This window comes from Lepidothrix coronata, unplaced genomic scaffold (assembly GCF_001604755.1).
Source record: "Lepidothrix coronata isolate B3197 unplaced genomic scaffold, Lepidothrix_coronata-1.0 Scaffold158, whole genome shotgun sequence".
In the NCBI taxonomy this organism is placed as follows: Eukaryota; Metazoa; Chordata; class Aves; order Passeriformes; family Pipridae; genus Lepidothrix; species Lepidothrix coronata.
The window spans coordinates 87,790-100,846 of NW_016690338.1; the positions used below are offsets into that span (position 1 = coordinate 87,790).

Here is a 13,057-nt window from a genome sequence, read left to right on the forward strand (position 1 = left end):
TTCCATATAATTCAGGTCATTTCCTCCTTCACACTGCCAGAGAGATAAACAGCTTTTAGCTTTGCCAAATCTCAGTTTTTCCAGACTACAAGCTCCAGAAGACCAGAGCATGTCCTTTTCTCCTTGGTCACAGAGTTGGAGATGTTCAAAGACATGAAATATAGCTAAATTTGGGTGAAATTTACTGGGAGATCAGTAAGACACATCCTTGTCCTAAAGCTGACCTCCTGGCAAGGCTCACGCTTTCACTCTGAAGGCCTTAGAGGAGATGAAGAGCAATGGACCGTTTTCAAAGGAAAGGTCACCTGGAGTTTAACATGAGCAAAATGACATTTCCTCCAGCTTTATTTACAGAACCAGATGAAGCATTTCAACTAACATTTTCAAAGCCCAGCATGGGAAGTTTCAGCATGAATAGCTAAACTGACAAAATTATAAAAAACGGAGGGCAGGTTACTTTCCTGGGGAATGCTGGGGGAAGAGGAGCCATGCACCAACTCCATCAGAGAACTTTTCCCCTCTAAACCAACACTGGCAGCTGAGGGGCAGCCAGCCTGCAGTCCAAATGATCACTGTGTTTCTTTTTAATAAAAGCTTGGACCTGCTTCAAGCCTAGGGCTAAAATTAGGTACTTTACTAGCTTTTTAATTTTTCAGTTCAAAGTCCATAAGTTTTGAGAAACCACATAAGCCACTACTGAAGGTTTTCGTCTGGACCACGGTTCTGAGTCCAAGACATCCAACAGAAGCTGGTTTGCATTTTGTAAGAAGCCATATGAGCACAGCTCAAAGAAGCAAAAGTGTTGCACTTCACATCAATCTCATGCTGCTAATGGGGAAATTACAGTTCCACTTTTTAAAAAAGCCAAGGGAAGGATGAATACCCAGATACAGAGCTTTGGCTATAATCAGAGTGCATGGTAGTTTAGATGTGTCTTTTCTAAGAGACCTCTCTCTACAGGACACAAATTATTCCAAAGACACAAGCAACATGGCAGCCTGACTGATGTGATTCATCACTGCTTTTCTTTGATGAGATCACCACATGCTACTGCAGAGCAGAAGAAGCCTCAGTGCCTCTGCCTGAATTTTATGGTTCAAGAATCACCTATGTTTTTGCTCAGGAAATTTATGGGCTTTGCCAACCCTAAACTAGAAGACCCGTCAGTTACATGTTGCAACCTTTCCAGCAAAGTCAGCTCCACATACACTACTTCAGTTTCTTTTCTGGTCCTCTCATCTTGCAAGTAGACATAGGAAAAAGGTTAAAAGTCAAAACAGGCAAGCTGTATCAATAAGTTAAATTCAAATTTTCTTGAAATAATAGCAGCCTCAGGGTGCCAATTCAGATCATATAAGACTATGTACTTAGAGTTTGGCTAAGAAAAATTACCTTTATTCATTTTCCACCAGTGCCCCCAGAGTAGATTTTTTAGAGCATTCAAAAGGCAACACTGTACCAGTAAGTGCTCTACCCCATCAGTCATTCCCTTTTACTTTTTACATCAAATATGTTAACTTGCCTTTAAAGCAATGCAGAGGTCCTCCTGAAATTTTTGTACATGTGCCTTTTATATACTGTTTTTGCTTTTATTTACACTTGCAGTTTCTGATTATGTTTCAGGGTCAAGAAGAACCATAGGAGGAAAATCAAATTTTAAAAAGAGAGATAAGCAAGGTCATAATCTATAACAAACTTTTTTTTTCTTTTCTAATGTAGTCATCCACCTACCTGTTGGGCTGATGTGCTCATTCACCCACCTACCTTTCAAGGAAAGTTTTACAATTATTTAGTATTTTCTTTTTCAGCAGCAGTTACTAAATTAGTGCAAATAACGATGCATGCTCATCAGTTACCAATATATTGCTTTATTTCTTGGTAGCAAATTAAGGCTTTATAGTGAGATTTGTACAGTACAGGCCAATTTAAACATTAGAAATTTAAAAACCATGTAGCACTATTCACTCAATTTAACCTAGCCAGAAAAGTAGCCTTTTTTTTTTTTAATAAACAATTAAATGTTACTAGAGAGGCCTTATATTTCATGAGTGCAAATGGCTTAAAATCCCACTATCCTCAGGAATGGGCTCAATATTCAAATTCCTCGAGGCCATTTTTAGATAAAGGATAAACAAATAGTATAGCTGGCTCAAATAAAATATACTGTATTACTTGCTGGAGAAGAATCTCTTATTTTAAAAATATGGAAAGGAAAACCAAAGTGAAATTAACTGTCCAAGAGATGGTATTAGTCACTGACAATGGCAAATTCATTTTCTGTGTCCCTCTTTGCTTTAGTACAATTTGATTTATAATTCAGAGCTGATGACATCCTCTATATTAAGAAATTCAAAATTGGAGGAATATACATAAGTTACATGAATTTTTGCAGCAGTAGGATAAGTGCCCTCTGCAGGTACATGTTCAAACCATTGCATTTTCTTTTTTTTTTTTGCAATTTGAGAGAGCATTGCTGTAAGTATTTCCTCACCAGTTATGTATTTTTCTCAAGCATATTGATTTTCACTTCATACCAATGATTTTATTAGTGTTGTCTGGAGTTGATGGAACTACTGCTTAGGAAAACCAGACACAGTGCTTCCCTTCTTATGAGACACTTACAGCGTTTGAGCTGAATGTATGAATTCACCTGTCAGTCAGGCACAGGGGGCCTGCCTGAAAATATCATCACACCTCGCGTGTCCGGCTTTCAGATCTGAGCATTACACGTGAAAATGCAGAGAAACAGCTGCCAGAAAACTGTGAAGAAAGTAACCATGAATCGACCACACACTCTGGGGAAGGAGGCAATGAGATGGGGGACCTTCAAAACACTCCTGCTCATGCAAGAGCAAGAGCAACCATGAAGAGTACTAGGAGCTCACAGGGTCACAGGGCAATGCTGGTGTTTAATTATTTGTTGAACAGCAACTGTATCTCCAGCCTAAGGGAACACACACAAAGTTTGAAAAAATCTAAATCTAATCTGAATAACACTGGAAGCCCCTCTGTCCCCAGGGGTGTTATCTAACATTAGGCTAATGTCTTAGAAGTTTTGAGATCAGCCATCTATCCTTTGAACTGGAAGGTCACAGAAAAGGGTCGGGTTTCTAAGTGTAATAAGACACATACTGACTTTGCCTTAATGGACGTCCCTGGTTTGCTCAGGGAGCATCAACTGCAGTGGTGCCACAGCTGCTGAAAAGATACAGTGAAGGAACAAAGACAGACTTTCTGGTGACAATCACACAGCACAGTGATTGGGACTGCCCTAAGCAAGCTACTCCACAATGCCTCAGAGTCTCCCCAGTGTCCTACAGTGCTGTCTCAGATTGTTGCAGAATTACAGCAGCTTCTCAGGCTGGTTTGCTGGCTTTTCCTTTTGCCAGGCCACCAATATCCCGCTTGTTCTCCTTCACTCAGGTGAATATGTCATTGCTTATCAGAGCCAGAAATCCCTATCTACTACCAGAGGGTTGTACTAGACATGCAGAAGAGGGCAAATTTAGAAATGAAGGCAAGTAGCGATGATACACAAGTGACTTTCCAAGAGAATCCATGCATGGGCACAATCTCTAGATTCACTCAGTAGAAGTGCTCAGCAATGGCCAGCAGGTCTTATTCTGCCTCAGTTGAGTATGTTTAAGAACATTACCTAGTATTTCCTGAGGGATTACAATGGATGACTACCAAAAGGAAACTACGTGGAGAGAGGATGCTTTATCAGCCATATTGGAAAAAGTTGGGGAACATAGACACATATTGCATAGTCAGCTTCACGAGAACAGCTGGAATTCAGATGTATTTGACACAGCTTAGTAGCATTTCCAAAGGAGGGATTATGTGCTATTTCCTTTGGAGGCAGCTACTGTAGCCTGGGACAAGATCATGGCTCTTATGGAAATGGCACTCCAGTGGGGATGCTGAGCACTCATTGCTTTTGCATTAAGGCAGCCTCTCCACGGAGACCCACGGCACCTTAAAAAGTGATCATATAAAAAGCAAACAAAATAGTCCTCTAGAAACCCTCCTCACTCACAATGTACAAGAAAAGCTGACTCCCGTGAGCGACAGAAAAGACAGCATTAATGAATATGGGAGCGTGTGTTTCTACATCAGTGTTTTTAATACTGCATTGTAATGACAGGTGTGGGGTGTCCTTTCAGAAGAAAGCAGGGTTGGTGTGCTCTATAATACAGCGCTTGCAATGTCGTTTAACAAATCGCAGAGCATCAACAGAGACATCGCAGTCCTGCACATTCAACATCTGCAGGTCAAAACAGTTGGCAGCTACAATCTGCAGGCCCTGCCCAGTGATGCTCTCACAAGATTTCAGGCTCAGGCGCTTCAGGTTGAAGCAGTTGAGGGCTAGAAACTCCAGGCCGGTGTCTGAGACCAGAGGGCACTTGCCAATATCTAGCGATTTGAGTTTTGTGCAATTTTTGGCGAGGTACTCCACGCCGTGGTCCGTGATGCCCTCGCAGCCCCGCGCGTTGAGGTAGCGCAGCTTGCTGCAGTATTTGGCTATGTAACGGATGCCCACGTCCGTGATCCGGCCGCAGTGAGCGATGCTAAGGTATCGGAGACGTGACTCCAGCTTGGCAATCTCCCGCATGCCGAAGTCACTGACGAAGCGACAGTCGCTCACGCTCAGTTCCTTAATGGACGTGCAGTAAATCATCAGGTAACGGAGACCCTCGTCGGTGATGCGGACGCAGCGGCGCAGGTACAGGTGGGTCAGCTGAGTGCAGTGGGCGGCAATGGTGTGCAGTCCTTCGTCCTCCAGGACAAAGCAGTCTGTCATGTCCAAGTAGCGAATAGAGATTTGTTTCCCGTGTAAGGGAGACAGCTTGATGGAGGCTTCACGTGTCAAACTGATGCATGTTACTTTGGAACAGCCTAAGTGGAAAAACACAGAGAGTTTAAGGAAGCAGTAAAAGCAAATCACGCAGCGAGGCCAGAAAGCTGGGTGTGAAATGGTGTGCTGGATTGTGATGAAGGTACCTTCATGCTGCAAGAGCAGAATCATCCTGACTGACTAGTGTGGATTTGCTGTGATGAGTCCCCACACCACAGGAAAGAATAAACCTCACTGGAGTCAGTGAGGTTACTCTGAGATTTTGAGCACTAGGAAAGAAAGGGACTGATTTTGTCCCTATCCCAAATGTAAAATACCGGTCCTATGTTTATCTATAGACAGACTGTGATGTGTTACTGCAATACAGACCCAGTGATAATTAGAGAAAATGATACTACGTGACAACCAATGCAGTTTTTTGATCAGAGTTGGTCTCATTGCTGACTGGATGAGTTTGCAAACCAACATCTGAGGCTCTTTCACCATCCAACCTCATTATAAAAAAGACAACCCCGCCCACCCTCCCAGAAGCATTTGGAGAACAGATGTGAATCCAGCCCTGCAACGTTGGAAGGATGCAAAACTATGGCAGGATTATGTGCTTGCAGAAGGGTGGAGATTCAGATAACCTAAGGAGAATGGGGACATTTGGCAGGAGCCAACAGACTGGTAAGGTCATGGGAGGATATGGACAGATGCAGAAAAGGGGTGTGTCAAGTGAGAAAGTCTGGCCATGGAGGTAACTAGACCAGAGGAGAAACACCAGACCTTGCCGGGAAAGCCAAAGAGCTAGATGAAAGGGAAAAACACGCTCACAGACTTTCCCCATTTTTAACCTCCACTCCATACATGGTGGTGAGCAAAAGCTTTTTTTGGAAAGTGTGGTTTCTGCTGCAATGCAAACTGGCAGTCTCAGGATCCTGAGGGAAATTTTTAGCTGTGCCAAGTTCAGCTGGGCACACTGCATTAGCATAGCTAGGAACGGCTGCAAGAAAGAAGGGAAGTTCTACCCATTACTGACCAAGGCCCAACAGTTTTAGCCATAAACACCTACTCAGAAAAATTCTGTCAGTTATGCCTAAAGAGGTGCTCTCAGGTAGAGAAAAAAAGAAAAAGGATGTTTTCTGTATTGCTGAAACACTGGCCAACCAGTTTGAAGTGACGCATAAAAACTGATGACTGCAGAACTCCATGTATCAGAAATCCTGCACAAATCCTGTAGTGTGGAAGTAAAGAGCAGTGTATGGAGACAACCCCAAAAACTTATATGATTCAAACTTATACCAATGAGAACAACAGGTTCTCATTCAGAGGCTTAGTAGAAGGTATGAATATGCTTCAGTTCATAAAAAGGAAAAAAAAAAATCCCTTGAGATAACCCTGCAGACTCACAAAAATGCTGTGAGAAGCATGGGATATGGACTTGAAACAGTTTGCCACCTGCAATTAGATTTCTACATTCATCATTTGAATTTGCACTGGACCTTTAATTTAGCCTTCAAATTTAGTTGAACAGAGACAAATTTTACCTTAGGCCTCACACAATGAAATGGGCAAATTGTCCACAGGTCATGCAGAAGCAAAACTTTGAAGCAAAACACTTTTCAACAAACATCTTAAAACTGAATGCTATGGTGCAATCTCTGGAAATAGTTTTGTCCTCAGATAAGTACTACATACATGCTCAGTAAAGCAAAGTGATTTTTCTAAAGGGAAGCACTACAATACTAATGGTGTGAAAATTTCACCCCTACTATATTCTTTGGAGCAGGTGATACAAAATACAGGAGTCCCCATCCTTGAGTCTTTTCCACAGAAGAAGTTGGCACATAGGCAGGGCTCTGCTGAACCTGACGTAGTTCTTGCTATTGCATTTGGTCGAGGAGGTTGCTGGATTAAGGAGTCAGTCTGGATATTTTATATTCTGACCAGAATTCAAATTTAAAATTTGGCTAAGTGAGAATGATGGGTCCACGAGGCCAAGGAGAATGTTCTGTCTGCTGAGAATCCAAGAAGCTTTAATGACCGTAATTAGAAAGTGAATGGGTCAGAAGTCTCACAGCAGGGATGGAGTCAAATACATCACAGTGTGATCACTGTTTTGAAAAGCTCAGCATTGCCTTGTCTAGTTACTTTGGCTACACTGTAAAATATTTAATGGGAAGGATATTCAAAATGGTTTAACCAGAAAAAGAGTCCATGCTGATACAGAACAGCCTGATTTTTAGGCAAAATGACAGGTTCCTGGGTCCACAACAATTTTTCTGTCCTAAATAATAAAAAATGTAAAACCAAAGCTCTTGCAACAGGATTTTCCGTGAAGTAAGTATAACTGATTTTTAAAATGGAGAAGAAACAGACTGAAAAAAATGTTGGCTAGTGTGTTAGATAATAACTTGCAGTCAAGCTCAACCAACTTCTAGAGATATCTCAGACCTGCCCACAAAGTGACTGCTGAGAGTGACAGAACTTACATTGTGTAAAGCTCTTAAAGTTAATACGAACATCTGGTTCTGACATTAAAGATTTTGGTGCATTTTTGCTGCCAAGTAGCCATCCAAGGGGGAAAGGGATTCAGCTAGATGTACAACTGTTAACTGGGATTTAATTAACTAGGAACTAGAGTCACCCCCAGCACATGTACCCAACTTCTCTTGTTCAGTATGGAACCAAACCGGTGAACCACTTCAGTCCTCAGAATTGCTTGAGCATATAGGTGCAAGCCTTGTCCTCACAACTACAGACAGAAGGAGGGGAAAACAGAATCCTGCTTCCAAAACATCCTCCAAAACTACACACATTGTAATGAAAAAAGTGGACTCAATACAAGAGCCCAGAGATCAATTATCCTCAATTCATATGCAGGTGCATGCAGCAAAAGCTATATCTGAACCCAAACACTCCAGCTTCTGAGCATGTTCAAACCCCAGATTTTTTCCTTCACATGCTCCAAATAGAAAGAACAACTTAGATAAAATTGAGATTAAAATTACTTTCCTATCCCATCGATGAGACAAAATTCAAGGAAGACAGGTATTTTATTTGCCCTCTACACACTTTGTACCAAACTGATGAGCTCTTAGGGACAGACGCCACCTTCTAGGTCCAAAAGTAACAGGTTTGGGAAAACCACAAATGCAGATAAATCCCAAAAGAACCTATTTCAAGACCTGTTATCATCTTTTCCTTTTCCCTGCTTTTGAAAAGAGAGCTGTGGACCAAAGCATTTTCAGCCACCTACAAGCTCCTAGGTGCACTCAGAGTGTGAGCTTCAAAGCTTTAGGTCTAAATCACACTGGTACATACATTTTCTCCTGGTGTTGGAGATGCTTCAACCTGAATGTGTGGTTAGCAATCCAGAACTAATATCAGTATGTACCAATAATAAGTTAATTCATATGCAAGGTCATTGCAAATGGACTCCATGGGACAGGACTCACCAGGTGATAAGGAGTCCCACAGACACTCCTTATCACCTGGTGGTTTCAGAGAGCAATCACAAAAAGTGAATAATTCTCATTTGCTGCTATTTGTTTTGATGCCTTTCATGAGATTCTGCCATCCTAGGAATGAGGTGAGAGAGTTGGATAAAGCAGCTTAAAAAAAAAAAGGGCAGAGAAAAGAAAGCAAATCAGTGTACACCAGATAGGTAGCCTTGGAAAAATCAGTTTATCTGGGTACCAATGACTCAATAGCATTGCTTCCTATCCCCACTTCATCCTGCTTATTGTCACTGGTACCTCTGCAATGGCAAATCTGTTTTGGATGATTAATAATGGCATTAGATTGATAACAAATAAGATCATAAAATAAATGTTGAACGGCAAATTTACTTCAGTTCTCTGCTTGACTACATCCTTTCCATTAAGTGCCAACCTATCTGGAGAGAGGAAATTCTGTGCAGTTGACCTCGGGAAAAAACCATTTTGTTTCCCCAGAGCAGGTCTGAGGAAAATTGTCTAAAACATTTCTGCTGATCAAAACAGCTGCAACTGCAGCTTTTTCTTAAAAGGAAAAAAAAAAAAAAGAAAGAAAAAAAGTCCAAGCTATCTAAGTCTTGTTAAAATAGCAATGGAAATAAGGGAACCTTGAAGATTAGCTAGGGATGACAACGAATATTAATACCCAGAAAAAAAGCCTAGAACTTATTCTGAGCTTCTCCTCCATTCACTTATAAGATTACAGATATATACATTACAAATATATAACCTAAATATAAATTATATATATATGTGTGTGTGTGAAAGATAAAACAAATTTTGCTGAAGTAACTAGCTTTCACCACATGATGTAGCACTGACTGCAACATGAGCCCTTGTACGGGTGCTTTGTGCAAAAATCTATGAAAAGCGAGCGTGCTATTTGAACAGGCCATGTCTATTACTTCGCCTCCTTTGGAGGAAGCCTGGCCACTCCAGAGGCACTGTTGGCATTATGGGCACTGAGATTCTAGTGGTGCCTGTCTCACAGGCACTGAGTTGGGAAACTGGCATTTCTACTTGGAAAGACAACAGGGAAAGGGAAAATGTGCAGTTGTGGGGTTTGGCAAGCATGATGCTTTCAGAGTTATAAGCATCTGTACTGAAACATTTCCTGTTACCTGACACATCAAGGTGTTCCAGGTTTGGGCACAGTGACACGACATCAAAGACTGCCTCATTGGAGATGTTGTAACATCCAGACACCTCCAGCCTCCTCAGTTCTGGACAGCATTGGGCAATGGTGTAGAGTCCTCTGTCTGTGAGCCGCCTGCAGCCACTAACAATTACCGTCTCCAACATGAGACATACGTTGGGAGTATCCTGACAAAGCCTCCGGGTCAGCACTTTAAGAGCCCTGTCTACGTTGATTGTCTCGCCAGTGAGGCGAATAGTCCTCCAAAGCCGCGGGTCCCAGGCAAGGTTGTACCAGCGGCGGCACACACGGGCACAGCGGCACAGCTGGTTGGTGGGCAGGAAGGAGAATATCTGGATCATGGAGTGGTCGGGCAGCCGGTCTATGTTGGCCTGTTCCTTCTGGTGCTTGGATGCCAGCCGGATGAGAGGATGCGTGAGGCGGGTTGGAGGTGGTGAGTGGACCATGGCAACAGTTTCCCCAGTGACTGAGGACGAAGATGTAGACGAACCTCTGCCATTTTGGAAACCAGGGGAATTTGGTGGAAATATTAATGCTGGACTGGGTGTACTGAGTGTCCGCATGCTCAGGTCGGAATCTGGAAGAATGAACACATAGTTTCAGTAAGTGGTGGACAGATGCAGAGCTCTGCACAGCACAGCACCCCACCAGCCCATTTGCTATTGGAGTATGGTGGACTTCAGCATTTGTTGAGGGTTAAGCAGTCATTTTTACCAGTAAGAGTGAGGAAATATATATTTCAAAAGCCATGTGAGCAAAGGAGGGTCTGCAGTTCTGAGCCCTGTAATGAAGAGGAGATGGCAATGGAAGTCCAGAGTACATCTGAATCACAGGCTTTTTTTGACAGAGAATAACTGCCCATAACCTTAGCACAGCTGTGAGCTGTTAGGAGCACAATACTGTGGTCCTTTGCCTCAGCTCCTTCAGCCATTCAGCAGTAGCCCAAAGAAGAGCTCACAAGGCAAATGCTGCTTCCTTCACCACACCTGGGCAGATGAGAGAAGCACAACTCCATATACTTATTTTTATCGTGTTATTAAAGAAGTTCATGCAAACTGGAACTTAGCAGTTTAACCAAGAGCCCAGTGATTAGTTCTTCTTAATGTGCACACAGAAAGCACTCCTTTCCAATGGACTAAAGTGAACTTCAGTTGGAAAAAACAAGCCCAGAAAAGTAATTGACAAAGCAACAGCATGTCTGGAAACTTGTCAGCGAGCTGGTGCTGCACATTTACACACACTTACTGCTAGGGCTAATTGTCACACTAAAAGCCGTCAACCCAATTCCCCTCCCCGGAACAATTTGCTACTTCTTTACTTTTGTAGTGGTTTGAACCTTGTTTTCCCCCAGAGGCTAAGAAAACGGTAAAACCCCTGGAAGTTTTGAAGTTTTGTCCAGTGGGCACTCCTGCAAAATGTAAACATACCACAAGCAAACGGAAGAGAAGGTTAGTTGTTTTTTGGTTGGAGAAGTGGTAGCCATGTTCTGACACCACAAGGAAAGGGGCTCGGAGCCCCTCGGGGCCTCCCAGCCTCGGGTGGGGGGAGCTGCAGGGACCTGGAACAGCATAAAGCTGGGCTAGGTGCCTGTAGTTATGCTGGGAGATGTTTTCTCCACCGTGGGCAGCAGCAGGAGTAGTGACAGACCAGCACTGACTGGAGAAACGGTGGCACAGGGCCAGAAGAGATAAGACGAAGCAACAGAGGCATGCAATACTGTAGAGAGGACTCCTGGAAGGAGAGCCGAGAAATGAGAGTCAGCAGCAGAGCTACAGAGTTTTGGGGGTAAGAACTGAACCAGGCCCCCCAAACTCCTTTGAGACCTCCTGGAAAGGAGGAAGATGATAGACTCTTACTTGAAAGAGCCTTGGAGTGCTACAGCACTTGCAGAGAGGAGCTAGAGAGCTCCGAGAGGAATGCGGAGAGGGTGACCTTGGGGGCCCTCCCTTGCTGCAAGCTACAAAGAAGCTCGCAGCCAGCCTGAGGCAGGGCGCAGAGGCTCTGCAAGGAATCTGAATTCCCTGAAGATACCAGACTGCCACGAAGACCCCCTGTGTCTCGTGATATGACCGTGGTGGAACGACCTTTGTCTGGGGTGACGTAGCCCACGGAAGACCCCTCGTTTGGAGACAGCGGGGCCAAGGGGGATACCCCTTGTGAGTGCTGGCAGAAATCCAGCTATCAGCTGCTGCATGCACGTGAAGAGGACAGATTGCTGCTGTAGAAGATACTCCTGCTTTGAGACTGGAAAGGGATCTGTCCTTCTTCCCTCCTGGACTTTTATTTGGAGGGGAGAAGAGATCTGATCCATTGTAAATACTTCTGTCATGGTAGAGATAGTTGTGATCGTGTGTATAATGTATTATAATATTTATTTGTACAGTCATTGTAATATATATTCCCTTTCCCCCTATTTTGAGTCTGGTGTGTTTTGTCTGGAAAACCCATCTCACATTAGGTTGAGATGTGGGAGGGGGCTTAGACTAGGGAATTAGAATTTTGGGAATCTCAAACCATGACAACTTTCTTCATTTCACTCTACTGTGAAAAATCAGGCACAAAAATCAAGATCCTCTGCTACTAAGGTCATCTTTGCTCTAAGATTATTTCAACTGTTTTCATTTTGTGCTGATATTGCTGCCTACAAGTCATTTCCACTCCTGCTCCCAGTTCTCCAAGCAAACCAGGTAAAAGATTAGAAGACAACTACGATATCATTTTGATAGTCAAGCAAATATCATGGGCAATACATTTAGAGACTCAGTTATTTTAGCAATACACTACACAAGATAAAAGCAGTGTAACAGACAAATGCTGCTGCTGAGCACACTCCTTCCATCTCTGACTTCTCAGATCTCAACAAAATTCTTTATAAAGGAAAGCACCACCCAGAGATGAATACAGGAACCACAATTTAGTGACCAGCAGAATAACAAATTTCACTTAATAGGGTAAGAATGGTGGTTTTAGAGCACCAAGCTTTTCTCCACGTCACATCTCCTTCTTTCACATCAGTGTTCAGGCATTTCAGGGAAGTATACAAAGGCATGTACCTAAGTAACACTGACTCTGCAGCTCTGTGACTGTAACAGCACAGATAAGGGCTAAGCAACATACACCCCAGAAATGCATTCAACAAACCTGCCCAAACCTGCATTTAGGCAGAGTTTTAAAATTAAGTCCATTTTAGATGAATTTGATCATTACACATAAACTTCCCCATCAAGCTTTTACTTAGTCCAGCACAGGCCTGCTCTGATCTCACTAGCCACAACAGCAGCAACCACAGGCCTGCATTTTCAGTGTGTCTGCAGGAAAGAGACACAACTACTTAGCTGAAGAACGCAAGACACAACGTCCAGCAGCTTACTCAAGATCACCTAGATGAGTTGCAGAGAGACCAAAATCATCTCCTCACACTATGGAGGAAAAGCTTATGCTACCCAGCTCCTTCCCTCTTCCTTTTCTGCATCTTGTTTTACTTAGAAACTCATTGTTTCAGCAAGTGACAGGAGAAAACATTTTCTCCAAGGCTTCTGAGCCTGTGTTATGGCTACGTGGACC

At 43.1% G+C, this 13,057-nt stretch overlaps 1 protein-coding gene across 6 annotated transcripts in view; it reads right to left on the bottom strand.

The window, feature by feature from the left end:
• Positions 1–1,852: 1,852 nt before the first annotated feature.
• FBXL7 (F-box and leucine rich repeat protein 7) overlaps positions 1,853–13,057 on the bottom strand; it is a 306,337-nt gene continuing 295,132 nt past the window's right edge. For all 6 annotated transcript variants that reach the window (XM_017829135.1, XM_017829137.1, XM_017829140.1 and 3 more), the window contains 2 exons: positions 9,459–10,070; positions 1,853–4,899 (listed from right to left, as the gene is read on the bottom strand). In XM_017829135.1, the coding sequence (XP_017684624.1) occupies positions 4,163–4,899; positions 9,459–10,070 (1,349 nt within the window). In that variant the 3' untranslated portion in view covers positions 1,853–4,162. The remainder of the gene's footprint in view (positions 4,900–9,458; positions 10,071–13,057) is intronic.